Genomic DNA, 26422 nt, shown 5'->3' with positions numbered 1-26422 from the left:
AGAAAGTTAATTTAGTTTGTTTTTTAAAAATTAAGCCTGGCTTCAAAAGAAGGAGAGAGATTAGAGATTTGTTTCATGGGAAAGTAAGGTCCAGGGAAGAACAGGAACAAATCCTCCTCCTCTTCTTCATTATTTATTATGATTATGATTATTATTATTATTAGCGAGGATATGTTTAAGACCTTTGTGTGAAAGTTTGCAGTGAGGTAGGAGACTGAAGAGAGGAGGACTTTCACAGGACCTGCCCACCTCTTGCCTCTGTTCCTCCATCACTAGGAATGAGAGCCGATGCCACCACTATCCGCCTGCAGACCAGCTGACCTCAGGAAACTCACCCCAGTTCGTAGCAATCACCCCACGAACCCCAGGGCTTCCAGGCCACCCCTAATCAGATGACTGTCACCTCCAGAGCTTCAGAAGCTCTTTTATCCCCGCTCCCCTGGCCTTGTCCCCTCTTCCCCTCTTCCCTCCGTTTTCTCTCTTCATGGTACTTATCACTGACATGTATTCACCTATTTTATCATGACTTTTCTGTCCCTAGTGAAAAGTAAGCTCCAGATCTCAGAACAGCATACATAGTAGAGGCTCAACACATATTTGTTGACTGATGCACGTAAAAGAGGACGGGGCAGATTGATGGGCAGGATTCCAGAGCAGAGGCTGGCACCCTTTTTTCTTGAAAGAGCCAGATAGTAAAGATTTTAAATTTTGCTAGCCACAACCTGTCTCTGCCACCTATTCTTCTTTCTTGTGTTTTTTTTTTTAAGTAACCTTTGAAAAATGTAAAATCCATTCGTAGCTCACAGGCCACACACAGACAAGCCACAGATCTGACCATAGCTTCTGAGAAAGGCAAGGAAACAGGATTAAGCACAGGTGAAGATGTTAGCTCTGAAAAAGAAAAAGGAACCAGCTTCCTCTGAAGACCCCCTCAAAGGGACATGAGGAAACAGGTGAAGTGTGTGAAGGACATTTGAGGTAGAGAACAGACAAGTGAGAGTTTCTGTCCGTGGCGTCAGCCTCCTAAGGAGGGGAAGTGAGTTCTGCAGGTGGGTGCAGAGTAGGAAGGTTCTGAAAGAACAGGGCGGCTGATCAAATAGAGACGGCCAAGGAAAGGGGTGGACAACGCAGGATTCAGACCAAGCTGGACAGCATGACTCTGTGGTGTGTTCTAGAAGACTGTGGGAAAATGGGAAAGAGCAGATCCTGAGAACTATAGCTTGTGAAGTTTAAGTGTGATGTTGCACAGAATTCTAAAGGTGGTTGGCCTGGCATACCAGTTCAGAGCTGTATTGGATTTTTCTCATACTCTTTTTTTGATAAAGTTACACCTAGAATCCACAAAGAAATATGAGCTAACTTGTGAATGATAATACCAATAATTAACTTTTATTAAGAGCCTAAGTTATTTATTTATTAATGGCCAAGCTACAGTTATTGTTATTATCTCATTCAATCATTTATGTAGGTTCTAGCTTTATCTCTGGTTTACAAGGTGAGGCACCTGAAGGTTATAGAAGTTAAGAAACTTACCTAGAGGCATACAGAGTTCTTAAACAGCAGAGCTAGATGAACCCAGCCAAGTCTGTCCGACACCTGTTCTGTGCTCTTAACTCACCGCAGTAGGGTGCTGATCAGTGAGTTACTATCAACATGGAAGGCGGTCTCTAGACACAAGTCCTGTCCTCACTCTGTCTTGTTCAGCATTTTTATAATGTTCTACATGAGGACATAGATAGTGCATTTATCAAACTGTCCAACAATGTGACGCAGGAAAAATGGGGACTACATTATATAATGAGATAAGAATCCAGGATTATCTCAAATTGGAACGGTCCGCTAAAAAAGAGATGGAACAGAGATAAGAATACAGTCCTTTACTTAGGTCAGAAGCAACTGCGCAAGTGCGCTGTGCTTTAGCCGTGGGTGTGGAGGAGGGCGAGTGCTTAGAGTCTCTAGTCACCTCGCTCTGAGGATTGCTGTGAGCTGCAGCTTGTCCAGAGGAGAACAGAGTAAAGAAGCTATTCAGGACTGCTCCATGTGAGGAACTGTCAAACTCATAAAGTCTAGAAGCAAAACAAACAAACACAAAATCCCCAACCTGGTGGTGATGGGGGTTAGGGAGAGAAGGTCTTCAAGTATTTCTGAAAGTTTTCATAAAAGGGAAGTTAGGCTTGTTCCGTGTGACCTTTGTGGTCAGAACTAGCAACAGAAAGGGGGGATTATAGGGAGCCAGAGTTTGACTCAGTATGAGAAGTAACTCCCCCCAAGTTACACCTGTTCAATATTGTAATTGGTTGCATTGAGAATTAGGGTGTCACCGATTGCTGGGTGTGTTTTAGACTGAGACTGAGCCAGCATTCATTTGAACGTACTCTAAATGACCTCTGAAGTCTCTGCCAACGCTGTTTTGCCTCTGAACGTGGCAGATGAATAAAGCATCTCTATACTGTTGCCCAGAAGAGTGAACTTCTCAGCGTTCTTCTGTGTTTGCAGCCTGACTTAGTACACTGTTAGGTGTATGTGGTGTATACACCACAGAACTTCTGTTTTGGGCCTAAGCTGTACAAGTTCTAATCTTTCACATAGAATGTGACGAGATGTTTAGTATACCAGGTTAGGCTTCGAGTATTTCTTTTAAATGAATGTGTACTTTACTTGTGTGTAATTCTTGCCAAAGCTTACACTGAATTTGTACTGTACTCCTGCCAGCACTTTTTCTAAACCACATCCTGTGATGTAATTTTTGGTAAGTTTATAAGGGAATGCATCCATATGAGAGGTGCCTTGAAATGCTCACTTAAACCTTTTAACAAATTGGATTCTTAACATACAGGATGAAGTCGTTTCAGGAAGAATTTAATCTGTTGACTTTCCGAGACCACAGTAGTTAGTTCTTACACTTATTTCTGTGATCTGCCTTGTTCTGATTTTGTAACATGTGTTCACAATCTTAATTTCCACCGTTATCAACAGAAAGTTAACTGGATATATTTTGAAAACCTCTAGACTGTTTTCCTAAAGGTATTAAAAAGCATATCATTTTGTTGGTTACCATCACTAAGTCTTTCTGACATTCAAGAACAAAGTTGAAGCAAAAATAGGAAATCTCTCTATTTTGGGTTTTAACCTTTTATTAGTTTACCTAGTAATTCAGTGGGTATACAAATTGAAAAGATATACTTTTTTATTTTTTTAGGTGTAATCCCTTTTCATGGATTTTCAATGTATGGTAAGTTGGGCTTTAAAACATTCACTGTTTTTATTACACTTTAGAAAATTAAACACGAAGATCACACTTTATATCACATCACCCACACATTTAACAATATTATTGTGAATATTTTTAAACATTGAGTTTGGTATTTGTTTATATGTCCAATTAAAATGACTTTTAAATAAAGGATCATCATAATTGTTCAGGTGATGATTGCTTGTCAAATTAGAATTGAACATACTATGAAAATGGTTCTGTGGTTTACCATTTTCTAACTCGGTGGAAACTAGAGATACACATTGATATTTACTTCTAATAGATGTAAAATGAGATTGCTTAAATTCCTGAACTAATTCTCATGTCTTTAAAAAAAAAATAATAGGTCAGAAAGAATACAGAGGGAGGGGCAACACTGAATGTGAGTTTGTGGTTTCTCCAGACTGGCTGGTGTGCACAGCCACAGTTACACTGAAGCACACATGAAAAACACGTGCAGGCTAGAGAGCCCTGAGCACCTTTCTGGCCTCCCGTGTCACTGGATGACGAATGCAGGAAGCTTAACGAAGACTAACAGGTGGAAGAACACCCTCCACCTTAATGCCACTTAATTTGTACGTTTTCATGCATTACATGTGAACTTGTTGAAGATTGTTGTCCCAACCATTCCTACTCCCCCGCCTTTAAACTAAATGGAAATACTTTAATGCTTACTTTTGTGAAAGAATCAGCCATAAATTAACACTTTTCTTTGTAAAAAGCCCCTCAGGGTGTTCAACATCAGAGAATCAGGGTGATGACATAATATAAACCTTTTAAAACCAGCATAGCAATGAAAGCCAAAAGGATTCAGAGTGCCTGGGATTTCTGCATTGTGCTGCTCTGGGCGGTGTTGGTCATGGGCTTGAATTATAGGTCCCTTTGCTTAATTTCATGAGCAACCAAAATTTCATAACATCATACATAACGTTATATTGAAGTTCGAGCATGTTTCTCTTTTATAAATGTGTGAGGAATTTAAAATAGAAAAGGTTAAAAAAACAAGGTTAAGAATATAAATGTTTATCTCTAATAATAAAAATGTTAGCCCTTTTATATCTTTTATTTTAGTAACTCCAATTGCAAGGATTTTTTAAGTAAATCGTTTTTAAAAGGTATACTTGAGTGATGTGGAGGACAGTTAATGATGTCAGGAAATTTTAAATCTAACAAGTCTCAGGGTACAAATTACATCATTGACTCCTGCCTATTCACATTTCTGGACATTTGAAAAGGTTAAGGTTTATACACTCGAGGGGAAAATGTTCACTGAGGAAATAGATGATGCCAAATATTTGATTTTGAGAGTTTATTTATACTATTTTAGAAAAATATGTTAAGTATCCACAAGCACTGAAGATCTGCACCACTTGCTTAGAACCAGTATATTAGAATAATCACAAATCATCCCTAGGAACTGGAGATAGTACTTGGACGTTTTAGATTTGGTTACTGTATTTGTTTAAAATTATAATACTTATCTCTTTTAAAAATTTATTCAAAACTTTTCTCTAATTTAAACTGGGCTTCCTTCCTCTCTCCTACTTAATGGAGATTAATGAAAGTTTTATTGTTGGTATAGTATATTATTATTTCATAAATAAATTCCTTTAGTGCAGTATTTAATTAGTTAAAAAGATAATGATCTAATTCATTTTTATGGAAGAATTAAATACGGAAAGATGCTTAAAAAAGAAAACAAAGTCATGTAGAAGATATTTTTACATACTATATGTAATGGCCTAAAGCTTTTCCATTTCATAGCTATATAAGGGAATTCAACGTAAACAAATGTAGCTTCTTGAATAACAGCTGATTGTAAAGTTTTCTGTATTATATATGTTTGTAGAAAAGTGCTGATTTAAAAATTCTCTTTCATTCCTTCACTGGAAATGATCATTAATGGTTACTGAACCTTTCCAGTCTTTAGATTCAGATTACAGTTTTTACATATCAGTAACTTAAGAAGTTGGAGGAAAAATATGCGTCATTAGAAAAAGTAAATAAATTCCAAACTTTCACTTTGAATCTGCAATAATACCATGTATTTGCGCCACGTTGCTTTTTCTTAGGTTGTTGCAATTAGAACATGAGTTTTTTTTTAATTTATAGAATACTTCAATTCGGTCTATTTTAATAAGTGGTAAATTATTTTGAAAATAAAATTAATTTTGAAGTGAAAAGATATAGCTGTCAGTTTTTAAATATATGTATAATATAAAGTTTTTTCCTATAATATATAGAAGAAGTTATTTTTGTATGTATTTAGATATTTACCCCAAAATTGGTTTGTCTGTCTTTTGCCCCTCAGAAAAAGTGAAATTTCTCAGTTGTAATGCTAGTTTCTGGTGATTTATTCATCAGTAATACTGTGCACCAAAATTTATCCCAGATAATTGAACTTTTGTTTTGTCAGATTTAAATTTTTTTTTTTATCATTTTTTCCTTTCACACTGTCAAAGAGAAATGAGCTGAGTTGGCTCACTGGTTTTCTTTCTTAATGCCCACTGCCCTCGGGGCATCACCTGCGGACTGTAGAGCCCAAAACCTTCTTACCTGTCTGATTTGTATCTCAGATGAAATTACCCAATAAGTAAGACGCTTTTATTAAAATTAATATTTAGATAATAAACTTGTATATGTCTGCATTGTAAGTGTATTTATGCTGCCTCAAATTCTTGAGTCTTGAAAAGATAAAAAGCATAACCGCATCTGTCTGTGCAAAATAATCACACTGTCAGGTTCCCATTTGATTTTAAAATTTGACTTTGTGACGTTCAGCTGTGAGCTTTCTGATTGAGTTGACCCGCCCGTGCTTAGAGCTGCCATGAACTGGGTTCAAAAGAAAACAATTCAAATTCATTAGAGAAATAAGTTCTTAGAGCTGTTTTATTTTGAGCCTGTGAAAACTGTCTAGATACATTTTGAGACATGGCAGTATAGAACAATAAAGTGTTGATCAAAATGTTAATTTTCAAATTCAATTAGTTGAGGACCATCATTCTAAAAGCTAGTCGTAAATCATCTTATATTTTACTTACTTAAATTCCAAAATTTAAGAAAATTTGAAAGATCCTTTGTGCGGCAGAGTAAAAATGAACTGCCTGATTGTCAATTTCTTATCACTTCACTTAACAAAAAAAGAGAGATTTGGCATTATGTGGTTTTTAAAAGTTACTTAGAATTTTTAATATCACTGTATAACTCCATTTTGTCACTCTTATTCTTCTGTTGAGATTATAATAGTTTATAATTTACTCCTTTCTAATTTTTAATGACTCAACGTTTTACATGTGCATATATTCCCTTTTCAGTATGAAAAAAATATATATATGATTTTAAACTTGTCTATGAATGAATATTATAACTATAAAATATTTCTTTCACATTTTGTGAGCTTATTTTTAAAATGCTCATACTTCTGCAATAATATCAATTAATTTGTTTGTTCTTTCAGTTGCACCACTTTGTTTTCTATACCATGAACCTTCCAAACTGTATCAGATATTCCGTGAGATGTATGTGCGTTTTTTCTTCAGACTTCATTCCATCTCTTCTCATCCTTCTGTAAGTTCATAAAAAATTGGATCAAACTAGACTCTAATCTGTCTTTCTTTCCTTAAGAAAAACAAATCTTAATTTGTGATGTCAAGCAACACTTTGCTTATAGAATAAATGAAAGAGAAGAAGAAATTGGTATTTTAATAGTTTTGGTAACAATTAGAGAGGAAACAGTCCTTTATCAGTAGCATCTAAATCAATTGCATTTATATGTTGAAAGACAAAACATAGCAAAGTCTGTGTTATTTTCTCTGACAAAGGTGCCTGCCTGTCTTGAATGCTGGTTTCCTCAGCTATGACATGGGGTTGATAATTAGTTTCGGCAGTGCTGTGGAGAAGTGTACAGAGCACTTGGGTAGTACCTGGCTCATGGCAGGTGTTCGGTAAATAAATAAATAAATAAATTGTTGTTGTTATGGTTTTCATCATCATCATCTTTCTTCGTTAATGAAAAGTAAACATTTGTTTGTCGGTTATTTTTCAGTATCGTATTTGGCTAATTACCAGTTGTCAAACTAGATGTTTTCTTTGTGTTTGTTCAGTAGATGGCTCCTTGGCCTTAACATGAAATTCAAGAAGCATACTGGGAGGTGAACATTTGCATCTGTTTTATTCTGGCTAGTCCTTTATCATATCCTTCCCTCACCCCCACTGAAGCCTGCATTAAAACAGTGTTTATATCAGTTATACTTTTTCTGTCTTTGAATCTGCTTTGCTCTGCTTGTTGGTAACCAGACTGACTCTCCAGAAGAAATATTAAAAATTAGAATATGTCAGGGCTACCAAGTTTCCCAAAAGAAGAAACTGTCACCGCTACTAAACTAAGTAGCTGTTCGTTATCCCCTCATTTGAATCCTATGTATTCCTGTTCCACCTTCCTGTCTCCAGTGTTGTTCTCATACGTTGCCAGTGAAAGCTGGCAAATAACAGAGACCCAGGACGTCACAGATGAGCAAATGAAGTACCAGCAGTCATCCTGGGTTTCTTCTCTCTGAGACAACTTGATTTAGTGCCTATCTTACATTAACATTTAATCTAGAATAACCAGAAGTATATTAATAATTCTCTTTTCTAATAACTCATTCTTAGCCACCAGATTTCTTGCTTTCATATTCTGTACTAGCTTATACTTCAGAGTTTTTAAAAAAATTTTTAACTGGCTGCCCATTACATACCCTAGTGTTCCCCTGTGCAGACCACTGAAGCTTGCCACTGAGCAACTCTGAATATTCATTCTCTATCTCCATGCTGACCTGAAGGTGTCCTTTTTCAGCTAATTGATTGAGACAGCCCTGCCTCTGCCCTTCTTTATTCAGTGAAATAAAGATTTCCAGGCAGTCATCTCCTTTTCTGGCCTGCAGCCAGACTGAACTATTTGGTACCATGACAGCCTTATTTCTTTAGAAACTCAAAAAGAGGATTAAAACTTCCTTACAGAGATCAACCCTAAGGAATGCTGAGCTGCAAGAAAGACTTTATTCAGAGTTGTCAAGTAATAAATGCACTTGAAAAAACCATCTGCTTGTACTCTACAAATAATGCCCTTTTAAACAAGTAGATTTCAGTTAAAAAAATTATCCTTATATAAGTAATCAAACATTCGTGTTTGATAACTTCCTGACGCAAATGTCAAGCATTCAGCAATCAGTCGTTCCCTGGGGATGTATTTCAATGAGAGAGTGAAAAAAAGCAGGAAATATTTTCCCTGATGGGTGAGGCAGCTGGAAGGGAAGGGACACGTGGAGGGAGAAAGTAAGGGTGTGGCTGTAGCACCAGAGAAATACCTGGAAACTGGAATGCTTCCAGAAAAAACTAATTTTGCTAGGCCTAAGTGAGAATACATGGCTTACAAAGTAGCAGGTTTTCTGTTAAATGGTGTTTTCCTTGAACTTTGAACATTGCTACATGCCAGGTTATGTGGGGAGCCCTACTGTTGTCAAAAAGGAGGCTCCCTAGCGTGTCTTTAAGAGTGAGGATCCACAAAGGGGGATAAAACTTACATTTGAACAGTGTTAGGGAACTCTAGTGCATTTACTATTTTTGGCTCTTAAACAATATAAAAAATATTTACATTGATAATCTTTTTCTCATTTCCAATTAAATAATTTGTCAGCAGAGTTCATATTGAAATACTAAATTATGCATTTCTCTTGTGATTTATTATTGTATCCAGGGTATTGTGTCACTCTGTCTGCTGTTTGAAACTCTTCTTCAAACTTATCTCCCCCAGCTCTTTTATCATCTACGAGAAATTGGGGCTCAACCGTGAGTATTTTTCTCTACTAGTTGAAGAATAAATTGATATCAGAAGGCTTTTTTTTATCATCAAAGATGCAGTAATTTTTCAGAGAAATTAAACTAACAGTTTCCCCAATAAAACAATAATTATCAAGTAGTAAATTGTAACTCGACATTGTGCCAAAAAATTCTTTGAAGACTTACCAAAATCCTAATAAATTCTTATTTGCTAGGATTTTTGCGCTTGGTACAAGAATCAGCAAAAGAACTAATTTCTATTCATAATGAAAGGCGTTGGCCCGAACTGAGGTAACAATTTGTGGCAACAAATACTACCTAAGAAATGTGACAATACTAAAATTAAGTCGATGTAGGCTAAGTTTATCAGAGAACAACTTATGAAAGCCAGATAGGTTTAAGTTTGCTGTCTTTCATTAAAAGAAACTAGGTCAATTATCTCGTTGTGATTTTCCTTCCAAAAGCTTACATATTTGTTCATTTATCTCAGTATGAGTTATCAGTGAATATGTAGGTTGTCTGTGGACTTCATTGTTATTGATTCTCTTCTCTCTTTAACAATGTCTAAGGCAACAGAAATTTCCTAATGATTTATCAATGTTTTGTTACTGTCTTCCTCTCTGTGTAACAATTTTCTCCTCTATAAGAGCGTATTTGAAAGGAACATTAACTCTTTGCAACCACAAAGGAGTTAACGGGAAATAGAACAGTTCAGTATTTGTCTTCTCCATGCTTGAATCCACAGCAGATGGATGGATAGATGGATGGATGAATGGATGGATGGATGGATGAATGGGTGGATTTAACAGACAGACCCAGACTCAAATTCTCTATTAAACTGTATAATCCTGGGAAAGATATTTAATTTATCTAAGCTTCAGTTTCTTTCATGATTTAAATCAAGATAATTCAATTCCTTCATCTTTAAAATCAAGAGAATTCCTACCTCATGGAGTTATTTGAAGAATATATATATATATATATATATATATATATATACACATATATATATATATATTCCGTTATGTAAAGCACCATCAATTTTCCGACATCTTAGATCTCAAAAATGCCATTTATAAAATAACACCTTATATCATTCTTTGATATTACCTAGCTGACACGCTTTCTTTTGTAGCCATTAAGAAATAGGGTTCTGTTAATGACTAACATTATAAAATATAATATTATGGCAGAGATATTTTATATTATACACAAGTCTTTTCTTCCTTAAACTTGTGGTAAACTGACCTCTTTTTTTTTTTTTTTTTGCTATTGTGAAATGAATATTTGAATGTACTATTTTCCTTTACTAGGTGAAGACATGTAGTTTATTGCTAGAAACTAAAATCCTGATTTTTTTTCTTAGACTATTTATATAATGAATAAATTTAATCATTAAAAGGAACAAATTTATTTCAGTGACTTATGAATTAAAATTCTTATGCAGGAGAAAATATAAAAATTCAGTTGTCAGGCTAGAAATCAATTATTAAAATGTTTTCATGAATTAAAGCTGATGCTATTGGAAGGTTTTTAATTTAGAATTTAATTTTTTTAAATAGGATATAAGGACTCTTCAGGTTATTTTTTTCTTCTTGAGTACTTTGTGAATTTTAGCTAAGTTATAGTATTTACAGACATAAAGTTATTCCTAATATTCCCTAATTATTCTTAATTAGCCTTCTAATATCTGTAGAATCAGAGTGACATCACCTCTCTCACTCCTGAGATTAGTATTTGCGTCTTGTCTCTCTTGATTATTCTGGCTAGAGGTTTATTAATTTTATTCTTCTTTGAAAGAATCAGTTTTTGGTTTCATTGATTTTCTGTTTTTCTATTTTCAATTTCATTGATTTATAAGCTCTTCGGTTTGTTATTTCTTCCTGTATTCTTGCTTTAATTTTATTTTGCTTATCTTTCTACTTGTTTAAGGTGAAATTTTGATCATTAATTTGACACATTTCTTCTTTTCCAATATAAGCAATAATGTTATAAATTGCCCACAAGGCATTGCTTTATCTCCACTTGACAAATTTTGATACGTTATGTTTTCATTTTCATTCAGTTCAAAATGTTTCTTAATTTCTCTCATGACTTCCTCTTTGACCATAGGTTACATAGAAGTGTGTTGTTTAATTTCCGAATATTTCAGAAGGTATGATACCTTCCTGTTATTGATTCCTGTTTTAATTATGTTACAGTTAGACAACATGCTTCATAAGATTTCAGTTCTTTTAAATAGTTGCGGTTTCTTTTATGACCCAGATAATGATCTGTCTTGGTGAATCTTTCATCTATACTTGAGAAGAATTCATATTCTGCTGGTGTTGAGTAGGATGTTATATAAGTGATAATGAAGTCACACTTGTTGACAATGTTTGAGACTTCTATATACTTACTAATTTTCTATCTACTTTTTCTACTGATTCTTGAGAAAGAATTGTTCGAGTCTCCATTTAAAATTATGAATTTGTCAGTTTCTTCCTTCATTGCTATATATATTTTTTCTTAACGTATTTGAAGTTGTTTTTAGGAGAATTGATCTTTTTATCATCATGTAATATCTTTTCCTAGTAATAAATCTACTATTTCTGATATAATCATTCAAGCTTTCTTTTTATTATGATTTGTGTACAGTATTCTTTTCTATCCTTTTACTTTTAATATATTGATCAATGTCTTTACTTTTAGGTGACTTTCTTGTCAAAAATATGGGTCTTCCAATGTGACAGTTTCTTTTTTAATCAATGTGTTTATTCTATTTACATTTAATGTAATTGATTATTGAATTACAGTGATATCAATTAACATTATGTCCTATCTTGATAGACATTTTGTGTATGTTCCTTGTGCTCTTTGTTTTTTTCCCTCTTTTCCTGCCTACTTTTGAATTTTTTTAGTCCCTTTTATCTTCAGTATTGGATTATTATTTATAAATATTTTTTGATAGATACCTGTCTTAGTTCAGTCTGCTACAACAAATTATCATAAATTGACTGTCTTATAAACAACAGAGATTTATTTCTCACAGTTCTGTAGACTGTAAGTCTAAGATCAGGTTGATAGTATGGTCGAGTTCCAGTGAGGACCATCTAAGTTGCAGACTGCTGACTTCTCACTGTATCCTCACATGATGGAGAGCAGAGAGGGAAAACAAGCCCTCTCATGACTTATGAGGTCACTAATCCCAATCATGAGAACCCACCTTCATAGCTTTAATCCTAATTAACTTCCAAAGGCCACACCACTTTCCTAATACCGTCACATCGGGGGGTCTAGTTTGAACATATGAATTAGGGGGAGAGGGCATAAGCATTCAGTATATAACAGTGCCCCAGGGTTTTTAATACACATCTGTAATTAATCACATTCTATTTTCATATAAACTCCAGGCCTGGAGGGCTTCATGGGCAAATTCTACCAAACATTTCAGGAATAAATAATATCAATCATTTTTCCTCTGGCTGCTAACAGGATCTTTAGTTGTCAGCAGTTTGTTATGATGTATCTGGGCATGGATTTCTTGGGTTTATCCTGTTGGGGGTTTGCTGAACTTCTTGAATCTGAGGCTTACTTCTTTTGCCAAATTTAGGAAATTTTCAACCATTATTTCATCAAATATTTTTTTCTGTACCACACTTATTCTCCTTTTCTTCTGGAATTCCAGTGACAAAAATGTTAAAACTTTCAGGCTTATCCCATGGGTGTCTGAAGCTCTGTTCATTTTGTTTTCAATCCTTTTTACGCTGTAGTTCAGACTAGATAGTTTCTGTTGATTTATATTCAAATTCACTGGCTCTCTCATTGGTTATTTTCATTTTGCTATTGGATCCATCCGGTGAGGGTTTTTGTTGTTGTTACTGTTTTGTTGTTTTTGTATTTTCCAGTTCTAAACTTCCCATTTGGTTCTTAACAAAACTCAGAACTGTGCATTATAAAAACAAATTCTACTATACATAAATTATACCTCAATAAACTTTATTTCTAAGAAACTAATTCTGTGCTACATATACTAGGGAGCAGGGAGGCATGACATGTGGTGAGACACTATGCGAGATCCAGTAAAATGAAACTAGTTGAAGTTAATAATTTAGACTTGAAAGTTAGTGAATTTTTAAAATTTAAAATATCCGGTGACCAAAACTTTCTTTGGCGTCTATAAAAAGATATTCCAAAACCAACCAAAAAGCTTGACTTATCAGTACTACTGCTGACATGTGTCTTGTTATATTAGAACAATAGTTATCTAGTGTTGAGGAATTTCTGAAAGTTGGGGGTCTTTCTCAATCTTAAGAGAATTAATTTGACACCAGCAAAGGCAACCTCTGGATCCCATTCTCTCTGTTAAGAAAAAGCACAGTTATTTATCTATATAATATGATAACAATTTTAACAAAGAGTTTGGCTAGTACCTCTCAGGGCAGTCAAGTGATGTTTAGTTGCTGATAGATAGCACAGAAATGTGAGGGGCTATTTTATCTCTTTAGGCACCAAAGCTAAAGAGTTTATTTCTTGTTTCCAGAGATAAATTGTTATTGTAAATTTACCTACTTATAAAAACAGTGAGATCTCATACTTCTTAGGATTTTGGGGGGGGACAAAATAGAATTTAATTGAATTTTCTGGTTGATCTTTTAGAGTTCTGATAACCTACTTTTTAAAACAAAAGGTTTGAGATCAGAAATCTATTTCTAAATTCCCTTATAGTTTTAAAACTATTCTTCTTTGTCTTCAAAAACTCCTACCTATTGTTTTATTTTTTTATCCTATGTAGCTATTTGAGTGAAAGGTTGGAATATAACTTATTGAATTGTAAAAATATGCAGCTATCAAGCTCTCTTTCAGGTATTTTGAATAAAAATTCAAATTGTTTGCCTTGAACTGTTAAGACTCTAAGACCACCTCATTGATAGCTAATTAGTACACACCCTGAAAGACAGGAATGTAGTAGTGAGTGTACTAAAGGATCAACTCATACATAAAGTAGGGCCCAGCAATGTAATTCTTTCTCTTTAATACTTTGAGATCACTAATTTGAGGACTCATGGTTTCTCACTATTGCACTTTTACTGCTTTTAATAGAGTGCTTGAGTTTTAAATGTTCAGGTGATTTTTAAGACCCACAAAGGAGTTACCTTAATAATCGAACTGGTTATGTTCTTCTGATACTGCTTTTTGATGAGAAAAAATTCCCCTGGTAAAACTTGTTTTCTTTTTTCTTTGCTTACAGACTTCGCATATCATTTAAATGGATGGTTCGAGCTTTCTCTGGATACTTAGCTACAGATCAGCTCTTGCTTTTGTGGGATAGAATCCTAGGGTACAACTCTCTGGAAATTCTTGCTGGTAAGAGTAAGTGCTTGTTTGTAAATCACATGCTGTTTCTAGGGTAAAGCCCCTTTCCCTTCTAACATTCACCGCCCGTAATTGGAGTGTGACCCTACAGTTGTCTGTCATTTCTAATTCACGAACATTTAATAGATTTATCTGCCTTAGAAGTCAAGCACTGCCTATATAACTGCCCAACACCAGTCCACTCCTAGTCTTTCTGGACTTCCAGGAAAGTCCATTATCCCTCCCCTGCTTTTAGTTCAGCCTAGGCTTACGGTCTCAGCATCCGCTGGGTTTGTGCAGCCATGTAGCACACTTCCGCTCTTCTCCTGACTCCTCTGACGCTCTTAGCGTTCTGTTCTGTGCCCCTTCACAACTGCTGCCTAAAATCCAGACTCACACTGAGCCTCCCTGCGTAGCTGAAACCTCAGCTCTTCTGGACTTAAGTTTCTGCTGAATTTAAAACCTTTTCGTTTTTGCTAGCAGCCTCTGACTCCTGGCCTGATGGGCTGTTTTCCTTGTTAGGTAGTCTCTTAAGCCAAAAAGAAATTTTTTTTTCAGGAATCCACAAATCCATCTTTTATTTAATAATTAAGCAGTTCTTGCAACAGATACACACCCAGGCAACTGTTTGATAATGCATACGGCACAGATTTCTTATTATATATTTTGCTTCTCTTATGCAAAATAGACTCAATATTTTTATCATTAGGATTATCAGGAAATTCAAAATAAGTATTGCAGGGTTTTCACATGGATGGAGGGTGGAAAAGTTGGCAGAGTGCTGGTTCCAACCTTCTCCAGTTGTGTGATATTGAGCAAATTATGCAGCGTGTGTGAACCTTTGTTTCTTTACCCAATGTAAAGAACAAGTGTGTTGTAAAGACCCCTCTCTGGGCCACTTGGAAATAATGCTTAATTGAAGATCCTTTTCTCGCAGAAGATTCTCTCAGTATCATATGAATATACTTTTGAATGCTAAGAGGTCTAGAGTAATTAGGTGGCATTTTGAAAAGGAAAATTAGGGTAATAACAAAGTGCCATGAAGATAAACGTTGCCCCTGGTGTACTCAGAGATGACAACTCCCAGTACCCTTCTATCTCTGTTGTTTTTAAAGCCCTTACAAACATGAGTTAGGAAGAAATGGTCTGTCCTGATCTTTTTTGGCTGAATGGCAGTGAACCATACGGTCTAGAGATGGAAGGACTCCTAGAGATCATCAGTACAACTTCTTTTAAATGGTTCTGACAGGCAGTCCTTATCAGCCTCTGTCTGAATGTTCAGTGTTGGGTAATCTCTGTCTTACCAAGTAGCCACTTTCATTTCTGAGTAATATAACTTGTTACAATGTACTGCCATTACACCAGGGTCACCATCAGGTTTTTTCTACCTCTCAGCCCCTCTTTTCCCCGAAGTCTTCTATTTTCTGGGCTAAGTAGTCTTGTTTTTTTGCTACCATTTCTCAGGTGACAGGATTTTAGATTTTCCACCAAATAACTCTCTTCGAGGTAGGTTGTAAATTTTAAAGAGTATTGCATGTAGCTTTTTGTATCATTTCAAAAAGACATTAGAGAATATTAAAGAAATGGGTTCAGTATAAGAAAGTACTTTCTAACGATTAGGACTTTCCAAAAGTAGAATGGGCTTTTTAACTGTCACCTGAAGGATTAAGAGGTTTTCTGTCATGAAAGAAATGTTGAATTGAAAGACTTTCAAAGCCTCTTCCAATTTAAATTCTCCCATTCTGTAACTTAGCAGCCCTCAGCAAACTGAAGTAAGAGAGAAATAAGGGAGTGGTGATTGCTGCATTTGCTCTAAGCCAGGTACTCTGCTCTGAACTTAATACATTTAAAAAAGTTACTGATGAACAGGTAGATGTGCAGTCCACACTTGCATCCATTCACTTTCTCTGAGTGTTTTTAAAAAATCAACAGGGAAGAATTGTAGAACATCTAGAAATGGAGTTAGACTGATGGGCACTCCCCTACCATGGAATTCCGATCAAGAGCCAGAGGATAGGTAACTACAAGTAGATGGATACAAATCAGGTTTGATTATCTTATGCATTTTCTGTTCTGCATATTTTAGGGCTACCTTTTTTGCTCAAGTGAGTCTATATGGTCTTTAGAAATACTTTAGTAAATATCACTGGTTTGAATTGTGAATTAATTGGGGGCTTTTGAAGAACAGTATAAAGCACAGGTGTCTTAACGTTCATGCTAGAGTTGCTTAGAATTAAAGTAACAAGAACAGGTTAAAAGACCAAGGTAAATATTTGAGTTTCTATGTTTCATATGAAGCATGATTTCAGTTGAAAATATCCCAAAGTATAGACCTTTTCTCCTTGGCAAATAAACTTGGTCTGCGGAAGGGCTGGGCAAACCAAACATGAAGCAGACGGAAAGGAAGCTCTGTGATGTGACATCAAGATAAATAAAGGTTATGAGCACATAAGCATTTTGGGTGCTGAAGCTAATTAGTGAACTGCTCTTTTTCCCCCCTCTTATCTACCTTTGGAAAAACAATTTCCCGCCATGTAAAACTCTTTCCTGCTACAGCAGAAAATTTGACCATGCTGTCAAGCTTTCACCAACTCCGTTAAATTATACACAAAAAAAGGAAATGGTGATCACATTAGCTTCTAAAATGTCTCCATTGTCAAATATGATTCCAGATGTTAGAAAACCATAAAGTTGCTGGTCCACAGGCCTGGTTTTCTTTGATACTCTTGTAAAAATGGAAGCTCAGTGACTTTAAAGTACTTTAATTTTCTCTATTTCAATTAAAGGGTCAATTCTTTGTCCCAGATCTCTTATATCCCTTGTTACATATTAGATAATCCCTACTAATTTGGCTGTTTAAATTTTGTTTTACCATTACCACCTATTTTCCCTATTGTTTCTCTCTAACAAGCCCTAATTTATTTATTTATTTATTTTTTATTTGGCCAAACTGTCCAAAAATCTATTGTCCCCTCAAAAAGTGCCTGTGCTTCCCAGTCACTGGCTGCACTCGGCCCCTGTCTGAGGAAGCTAAGAGGCCTTGATCCTGACTTCTGCTCCTCAGGCACTACCACCTACCTCGTGGTCCAGAGCCCAGGACCAGCATGGCACCATCCTTCAGGCCACTCTGGAAAACCATCCTGAGGGACAGAAAAGAAAGTGATTCTTAGGAAAGCAGTAGATTTCCATGTCAGGGATGAGTCATTCCTGCTTACCTTCAGTCTCAGCAATGTCATCACATGGTGGTTGAGTGCTTGGGCTCTGGCGTCAGAGATGAGTGTTCACTGTGCTGTATTCAACTTGTGTGACTCCAGATATGTCGTCCAGACTCACAGCACCTCAGTTTCCACATTAGTAAAATGGGGTAACATTAGTACTTAACTCATAGAGTTGATATGAGAATTAACTCATATCATTATTATTGTTCCCACAGAGAAAAAATATTTTTAAAAATTTGCATTAGCTATGCAGTATACTTAGAAACCAGTCTTCCAAATAATTTTAAAGATTCCTTACCATTCATTTCCTAAACTCCAAGGATTTGTTGGGTAGGGACTGCACTTCCACCCCTGGTGATGGAAAAAGTGGGGAGAAGTCACATCATGATGACAGAGTACCATCTCCTTATCAGAATTGCCTCAGCCTGTTACATGGGTCCTTCCATTGTTCATGGTGACTCTTTCCCTTTCATGAGGTTTTATGGTAGATTAGATAATAAAACGTACTGCATGTCAGCATTATTCTTTTCATATGCTTATGATTCATGGGAGCAAAAATCCAAATGTGGTTTTCTACTCGATATATACTGTTGACCTTCAGGATGTTCTATAATGGTTGATTGGTTGGTTGGTTTTCAAAGTTTCAACTTCTTTTTCCTGTAGCCAACATTAATGTAAATGTCAGGATCAGTCCCACAGCAGCCCACCCCACTCACACATCCACTTATGACACTCTAAGAAAATCAGTGCTGAGTACAAAAATATAAATATTACAAAATATTATAAAAATAGTTTTAAGGAAAGACTTTATTGCCACATTTTTTATCAGGATACCTCCTTGCTACACATGAAACATCATCTGATATTTTTAAAAATTCAATCTGCATATAACTTCTCAGAAGCCTCTCCATTGCATCAGTAAGAAACACCTGCATCCAAAGAAACCTTCATTTATATGACAGTCATTAGATCTTCATGCCTTTTAAAAACTCACAATTGAAGGGGAGAGTACAGTTCAGGAGTAGAGTGTGTGCTTAGCATGCACGACGTCCTAGGTTCAATCCTCAGTACCTCTGTCAAAATAAATAAACCTAATTACCCCACTAAAAAAAAAAAAAAGACAAAAAAATAAACACAAATGAAAAATTGTTACAATTGAAGTTTTAGGTATGAAAGAAACAATTTATAAAATGACTTTTTTAAGACCACTCAATTTCTCTTTTTCCCAAAACGATGCCAGAGGAGACAATTTCCATTCATCATAATGAATAAGACCTTAACACAGAAGGCAGTCCTGCACTTACGTCTGAGGTCTCACAGTAGGTTGTGGGCATAGCAGTAAATTTGTCTGTCTGCTCAGCAGGCCAGCAGTTGAAATAGTGTGCATTCTTTTCCAGTCCTGGCAGCTGCTGTGTTTGCTTTCCGAGCAGTGAACCTGATGGAGGTGACATCACTGGCTGCAGCTGAAGTAAGGATAAGTTTCACTCAGATGGGATGGAAATAGCTCCTGAGAGACCGCCAGGCGTGGGCACTTCGGTCCCAGACACGCAGGACACACAACACTCATAGCCTAGTTTGTTTAACTTGGGCAAAACCTCTAAGTTTCGAGCTAAGTAATATTAAGTATTCAAAATCCATAACTACTTGAAAACAATGCTCTTGAGAAGGAGTCATAAACAGATTGTTATAGGAAACTACTATAATCATTATGGGAAACAGGAGGCCTAGTCATTTTAATAGGAGCTACTGGGGTTTATGTTGCGTGTTGTTGTAATTGTTCACATCCACGCATTATGCTCCTAGAGCAAAGACAAACTCGTTAAAGGAATTAAAGAGCATATATTTGGATGATATAGTAAAGATATAGGGGCTTTGTGGTTATTTTTAGTTGTGAGTTAATTATTTAAAGCTGATTTCTTTTCAAGAGTATAACTTATACCTGAAACATGATTCAATTAAATAGTGGCTTACAGTATTCCTCTCTTTGTTATCGCTCACAGAAGTGTAAATTTTATCCTTAAAATAGCTGCCTACATTCTTGTTTAAAGGGAAGAGGATGTTTATGCATCTTGCAACTGAATAAACATTAGTTTCATCTCAAAATGATTTCCCAAAGTCAGTTACTCCTTACACTAGTATAACAGGACAGGATTCATAATGTACGTTTATTTATAGAAGCATGTTGAAATGTTAGACCTCTTAGAAACTCATGCTACCTTGTGTATTTGAAGAAGGCTCAAGGCTAGAGTCCAGGTTATTTTCTACCACACATTTGAGCATTTTACACACGTTCTAGCATTAAGATATTCAGAAAAGAGAAGGAAGGTTGTAGCTTCAGTACAGAGATTTGGGACAAATCTGAAGGACTTAGAGCGTGTTGATGTCAGAACTGCATTGTAAGGGTGTTTCCATTGTACCTTATTTCATAGGCTTCACTTTGTTGACCAGAACACCCATATTAATAATTCCTTTTTGTTTGTTTGTTTCAGGCAGTTCTTGCTGACCTTTCTACTTTAAAAGTTATGCCTCTTCTTCAGATTTTTCTATTTGCTACTGTCACCTGATCTTCTCCAAGGTCACTGACAACACATCTAGTTTTTCATTAGAAAGTAAAATCATGAACTATGCAAACTCTGCATAAAACCAAAATTAAACTTTGCATATAAGCCAATAAAGATCATGTTCCCTCCTCAGTTAAACCTAAGTAGTTTTTCACTTTTTGAAACAATAGCTCTGCACACCATGTCATGAATGCACTGCATGCTGCTGAATTTCAAGAGAGAAGCAATAGACTTAACTTCTGCTAAACTGAGCACACTCTAGATAATCCTGGGTTGTGAAAGGCATGTAACAATAGATGCAATAAGAACTAAAGATACTGTAATAAACTTGAAGAGGTCATGTAGCCTCTGGGACAATTCTCTTATGTCAGTTTGTAAATTTGTCTCTAGATAATGAATCATTTTGTCTTATAAATTGCTCTTCACTCAGAGCCAGGGGTGGGGTAGGATGTGGGAAGACTTGAAAAAGATAATGCTTTCAAATAGGAATTCAAATGTCCTTTGGTGTTTTTAACAACCTTTCTCTCATCAGAGATCTTCTAGATCCCTCCCACCTTATTTCTCCCTCAAAGATCTCTGTTGGGGAAGGCCAAATGCAGTCATCTCTAGCTGACAGTATTTCAGTCATGATTTCTGGAAAAAAGGAAATTACAGAGTGATCCCTTCAAACTTCGCAACCTTGCGTCTCTTGGTTAGAAGCCTTGACGGGGCTGAGGTTGACAGATTCCGTTACTTGAGAAGTATACAAAGAAGACACCCAACGATTCCGTGAAGGGAATGAAAAATCGGAACTACATCCGCTTTAACTGAAGCGTGGTTTAACAAGATTTACCTCTAGGACAGAGCAGCGCAGAGAGGCCAGAAGTAGGTACTATACATTCACTCTAGAAGGGAAGACATTCTGCAAGACATCAGTCTCATTTTGGTCCTTATTGTAAGTGAAGGGTCTTATTTTATATCTCTACTTAAAGACCTAGCATTTCTGTAATACAGAATAATAGAATGTGAGGGGAAAAAAAGCCTAAAAATCATTGTCTTTCAATTTTAAACTCAAATTCGAGATGCTGATCATTTCAACAAAACTCTGAATCAGTAGATTAATAGTCTTACTGAATGCCTAGAATTGTACTAAGTTTTATCCAAATGTATTTCCTGAGCCTTTTATTAAGAGAGTATATGTTAGGAAATGTATGAGGTTTAGCACAAGACTGCAAGCCTGGTGAAATCTGATGTAACTGCTAGTTATTAACTTGAAAACCTAAATGATATGCTTTTATCCATCAGGTACATGTTGACTTGTTGAGGACTAAATAATCATTTATTCAGTGAGTGCTTCTTAATAAACCCCACTTTACTGCTTTTGCAGGTGGTACAGTTATAATCATACTCTTGCCGCTCTGTGTGTACCAGTGCACGTTCATCACAAGGATGAGCACACGCCTGACTGCTGTCTCCCTCTCTTCCCTGTTAGGAAGAGAGAGAGTTTTGGATGGTTGGGGTCAAATGTATACAGATACACCCATCTTTGGCTTTTTTCTTTAGGAGAATATCCATAAGCTTTTTTAAAAGTGTTAATGTAGTAGTCTAGCAGAAGAATTAGACTGGAGAGTTCTTGTCCTAGCTCTAAGTCCCTAGATAATTTAATCTCTCGTGTCTGTAAGTTGGGTGCAGGAGGTTAGGAGGGGCGGGAAGCGGACAGGCAGCAGGAACTTTTTGTATTTGCTCTGTTTACCTTAAAGGGTTGAGTAAGACCGAATGAAAAAATATGTTTGAAAGTGATTTTTTTTTAAACTACAAAGCACCAAGCAAATATAAGAGGTTGTCAGTAATCAATTTTAAATATGACATTTTAAGGTCAAGTGGTAGAAGATAATTTGTGAAGAATGCCCAACTTCCTTAGCTTTTGTATGACTTTATTTGATGATTTGAGGCTTTATCCATATCTTTAAAAAATGAATGGACCATGGCATACAGATCCTTTCATTTGGAACAGGTGGCTCCAGCCAGTAGTCCTGAATCTGAATCCCAAAACCAAACCTGGGAGGCTGCCAGGCATTTTGCTACGGTCACAAACCCCGTCTGAGCCACGGGCTGCTCTTGGCTGCTTATGAAAATACTGCATGGGGGGCACTCAGGTTGCCTCAGCCACTCCGTCTCCAGCTGCACTCCGCACAGTACTGGCCTCCTTCCTCCAGCGTCCTCCCAAGCCCTCTCCCACCAACCCCTGACGCCCTGGCCTAGGCTCTGCCCGTGATCACAGGGATCTGAGTGACCAGTGATAATTACATAAGTATTCTGCCTGAGGCATTCTCACCGAAGATGAGATGGCCTAATAGACCAATTATATTTGGTTTTTCTGATTATCAGTTCACTAATGTGGTATGTACAGTCTTATATTATGAAAGTTTATTGAACAATCTCTTTGATCAGAATATTTTGGTAATGCAGCATTGAGGGCTAACTGTAGTTTCCAGCCTGTCTGAACGGCATGCACCGCTTACACGCAGCACGTGCTCTCTCTGCCTGTTTCATAGAGAAACTAGACACCATTAGGCTTGAACTCCCTCGGCTTCCAGCTCACAGCTTGGCTTTATTCCCCAACACTTATCTCCGTTCTTATCTCAGGAAGTGTCTAATCTGCTCCTGCACTCTCTAAATACAGGTTCCGCCGTGTCACTTATATGCTTAAAAAGTAAACACTACCCCATTGCTTCAAGGGGAAAGTCCAGGCTCTGTAGCGTAGTGGGGGGAAAGTCTCCACAACTTGATCTTCCCGTTCCTGTACTCCCACCCTGCTCACCATCCCGCTTCACTTCAGCCTGACCAGATTACGTGCTGGTCCTCCACCAGCTGTGGCCACGTACTTGGTCTCTTCCAGAAAGACCTCCACTGTTCAAGGCCCCACTAAAAATCTCTCCTCTATTGTGAAGGTACCCAGAGCCTATAAATTAGAATTACACTCTACTCTTTTTCTCATAAAACCATTCATTTACTAATATGGTGCTTAGAATATTGAGTGATAGTTTTTTTGTACACGTGTGAAGTCTCAACATCACTATTCTGAAGTCAGTAGGCATGGAAGATGAAAGAGGAAATTTGTCCATGTGTGTTTGTACCCCCTGACTTGTTCTAAAAATTGTTGGAATCTGTTTTTCTTACAACATAATTCCTCATCAGCATCTATAGTCTCCCTTCTTCTACAAAGACTCTAATTTTTCCTTGGAGATCGACCGCCTCCTGCATGTGCTTCAGATGAGGCTGACTCCCACCTCCAGGACCTCTGGGTCCCGGCCAAGTGGTCATTAAGTACCATCCCTCTGGCCACAGGGATTGCTTCAGGATCGGCACAAAATCTAAGACTGTGCAAAATCAATGAAAGTTGGTTCTGAGGCTTTGATTTAATCTTTCAGGGAGGATGGATATAGGGTCTGGCGCTGCCCCAGCCTAGGGACGGAAGGAGCAGGAAGCTGCTCTGTCGACCTTGCTGACCCTCACGTCAACCCCCCCCCCCCAGTCTCTGTCTGGACTGTTTACTCTGTTACATGAGCCAAAGATTCTCTTTGCAGCAGAAAGGATCCTCACTGTAGACACAGTTATTTTCCTATTTAGGTAATCCTCTACAACATGGGTATCATTATTTGGCACAGGACCCCTATCTACACACTGGTTAAACTAGGGGAATCTTTGTAAACTTCTTTTCAGTCAAGACACACCATGACCTCACAAGGACAATGTCCATGTTCCAGACCTACTAAGCTACCTGCAGTACCTGAAACACATGGTGTGACTCTCTCTCCTTTGTCCCTTTGCCCATATAGCACCCTCTGCTTGGAATGCCTTCTCTTCCCTCTTTACCGAACTCTTATTTGTACCTCAAAACCCAACTCAGGTGTTGCATGACCAGGGAAGACTGCTTCTCTTCTGAATTCTTCTCATCCCTAAATGTACCTAAGCAGTATCATAACCATGTGCTAGCTTGTCTTTCTCTTCCACTGCACTGATTCCTTCAGGCAAAGATGGTTTCACTTTTCAGCTTTCTATCTCTAGAACCTGGCATAGTGCTTGCCCCTTAATGGGCTTTAGTAAACACTTAGTGAATGAATGAATGAAGTCAGCTAATCTAATTCACTCATTTTACTGATGAGGAAACTTGCTAGGTTCGGAGTAGTAACTTACTTGTTCAGTGTCACCCCGTTATTTCACCCACTAGGTTGATTTGTGGAGTTGCCTGTGGAAATCCAATAAAGAAGAATATTTTGAGAGAAAAAAAATGTAAACGCTTCAGTTCACTCAATTTTTTTCATTTAAATCAACTTTATTAAGGTATAATTTATGTACAATAAAATGTGTACGTTTTAATTATACTGTTCTATAAAGTTTGACAAATGTAGACACCCACGTCACCACCACCACAGTCGAGGTGTTGAACATTTCCATCGCCTGAAACAATTCTCTTTATGCCTCTTCCCATCTGATCTTCTATATACACATTCACTCCGAACAGCCATTGATCTGCTCTGTCCGTAAACATTTGATTGGTCTTTATTCTAGAGTTTCGTGTAAATGGAATCATATATGTACCCTTTTGTGTCTGATTTCTTTTGCTTAGCATAATCTGAGATTCAGCCATGGTTTTGTGCGATTCGTTTTCCATTCCTTTTTATTACTCAGTAGTCTTTCTTGCAATTTGTTTATCCATCATTGTTAGCGGCCATCCATGTTGTTCTCACATTTTGGTGTATTATGGATGGCTACTATAAACGTGTGTACAAGCCTTCATGTGGACGTATATCTTTATTTCTTTTGGGTAAATACCCAGGGGTAGAATTGCTGAGTCATACGTAAGCACAAGTTTAACTTTCTAAGAAACCTCCAGACTCTTCTGAAGTTATTCTCCATTTTACGTTCCCACTAGCAATGTAATAAGAGTTCCAGTTGCTCCAAATCCTAGTATTTGGTATTATCATGTTAGTCATTCAAAAGGTGGTTTAATTTGCATTTCCCTAATTACGAATGATGTAGAGCATCTTTTTATGTTTATTTGCCATTTGTACATATTCTTTTGTAAAGTGTCTAAGTCTTCTGCCCCTTTTTAATCAATTACTTGAAGTTGTAAGAATTATTTATTCTGGATACATTTCTGGTTTGTAAAATTTTTCTCTCAGCCTCTGGCTCATCTTTTAATTTTCTTAACTATCTTTAAAGAGCAAAAGTTTTTATTTTGTTGAATCATTTAGCCTTTTTTTAATGGTTCTTTGTGTGTGTGTGTGTGTGTCCTAAGAAATTTTTGTATAACTCAAGGTTACAAACAAATTTTTTTTTCCTCTCCTTTTAGAAACTTTATAGTTTTAGCTCTTACCTTTCGCCCTATGTTTGTTGTTGTTGTTGTTTTAGTTAATTTTTGTGTGTGGTACAAATTAAAGTGTTATTGGTCACATTTTTGCATATGGATATACAATCGTCCCAACATCATTTCCAGCTAAAAAATCTGCCCTTTCCCCTTTATGTTAGCACCTATGTATAAAATCAATTGATCATATATCTGTGGGCTTATTTCTGGACTCTCTATTCTATTTCATGGATTTATGTCTGTCCATATTCCAATACCACACTGTCTTGAGTTCTGTAGCTTTATAGTAAATCTTGAAATCGGGTAGAAGACATCCTCTCATTTTGTTCACCTGTGTCAGAACTATTCCGGCTATTCTAAGTTCTTTGCTTTTCAAAATAGCTCTTAGAATCAGCTTTTCCACTTGTACCCACCCCCCAAAAAGAAAGCTGCTGAAATTTTTGAGATAGCATTAACTCTATAGATAAGTTTGGAGACAGTTGATATCTTAACGACATTGGGTCTCAATATCATTTCACACCAATTCATGAATATGGAATAGCTCTCTATTTCTTTAGGTCTTGTTTAATTTCACTCAGCTGTATTTTGTAGTTCTCCATGTAGAATTCTTGCACATATTTTGTTAAATTATTCCTGATTATTTTACTTTTTATGCTATTGTAAACAGTATTTTTAATTTCACTTTTTAATTGTTTGTTAGTATATAGAAATAGAATTGGTTCCTTTTTACATTAAACTTGTATTCTGAGATCTTGCTAAATTTACTACTTTTGGTATCTCTTTTTGTAGCTGCCCTAGGATTTTCTACATATATAATATGTCATCTATAAATAAAGACAATTTTTCATTTTTTTCAAATCTATATGCCTTTTATTTCTTTTTTTTTTCC

The 26422-nt window shown here is 36.4% G+C and overlaps 1 protein-coding gene across 4 annotated transcripts in view; it reads left to right on the top strand.

Annotated features, from left to right (window-relative positions):
- The window catches only part of TBC1D19 (TBC1 domain family member 19), a 136765-nt gene extending 110443 nt beyond the window's left edge, over window positions 1-26322 (top strand). For 2 of the 4 annotated variants that reach the window (XM_006207000.4, XM_072945491.1), the window contains 6 exons: window positions 3200-3232; window positions 6711-6820; window positions 8988-9079; window positions 14301-14416; window positions 19020-19090; window positions 20112-20548. In XM_006207000.4, the coding sequence (XP_006207062.1) occupies window positions 3200-3232; window positions 6711-6820; window positions 8988-9079; window positions 14301-14416; window positions 19020-19090; window positions 20112-20186 (497 nt within the window). In that variant the 3' untranslated portion in view covers window positions 20187-20548. Of the gene's footprint in view, window positions 1-3199; window positions 3233-6710; window positions 6821-8987; window positions 9080-14300; window positions 14417-19019; window positions 19091-20111; window positions 20549-24393 lie in introns of those variants that run through there. The other 2 variants (XM_072945476.1, XM_072945483.1) reach the window with 2 other exon arrangements.
- The last annotated feature ends 100 nt before the right edge of the window (window positions 26323-26422 follow it).

This window comes from Vicugna pacos, chromosome 2, assembly GCF_048564905.1.
Source record: "Vicugna pacos chromosome 2, VicPac4, whole genome shotgun sequence".
Classification (NCBI taxonomy): Eukaryota; Metazoa; Chordata; class Mammalia; order Artiodactyla; family Camelidae; genus Vicugna; species Vicugna pacos.
The sequence above is the reverse complement of the archived record's forward strand: the minus strand, read 5'-3'. Positions and strand labels throughout refer to the sequence as shown.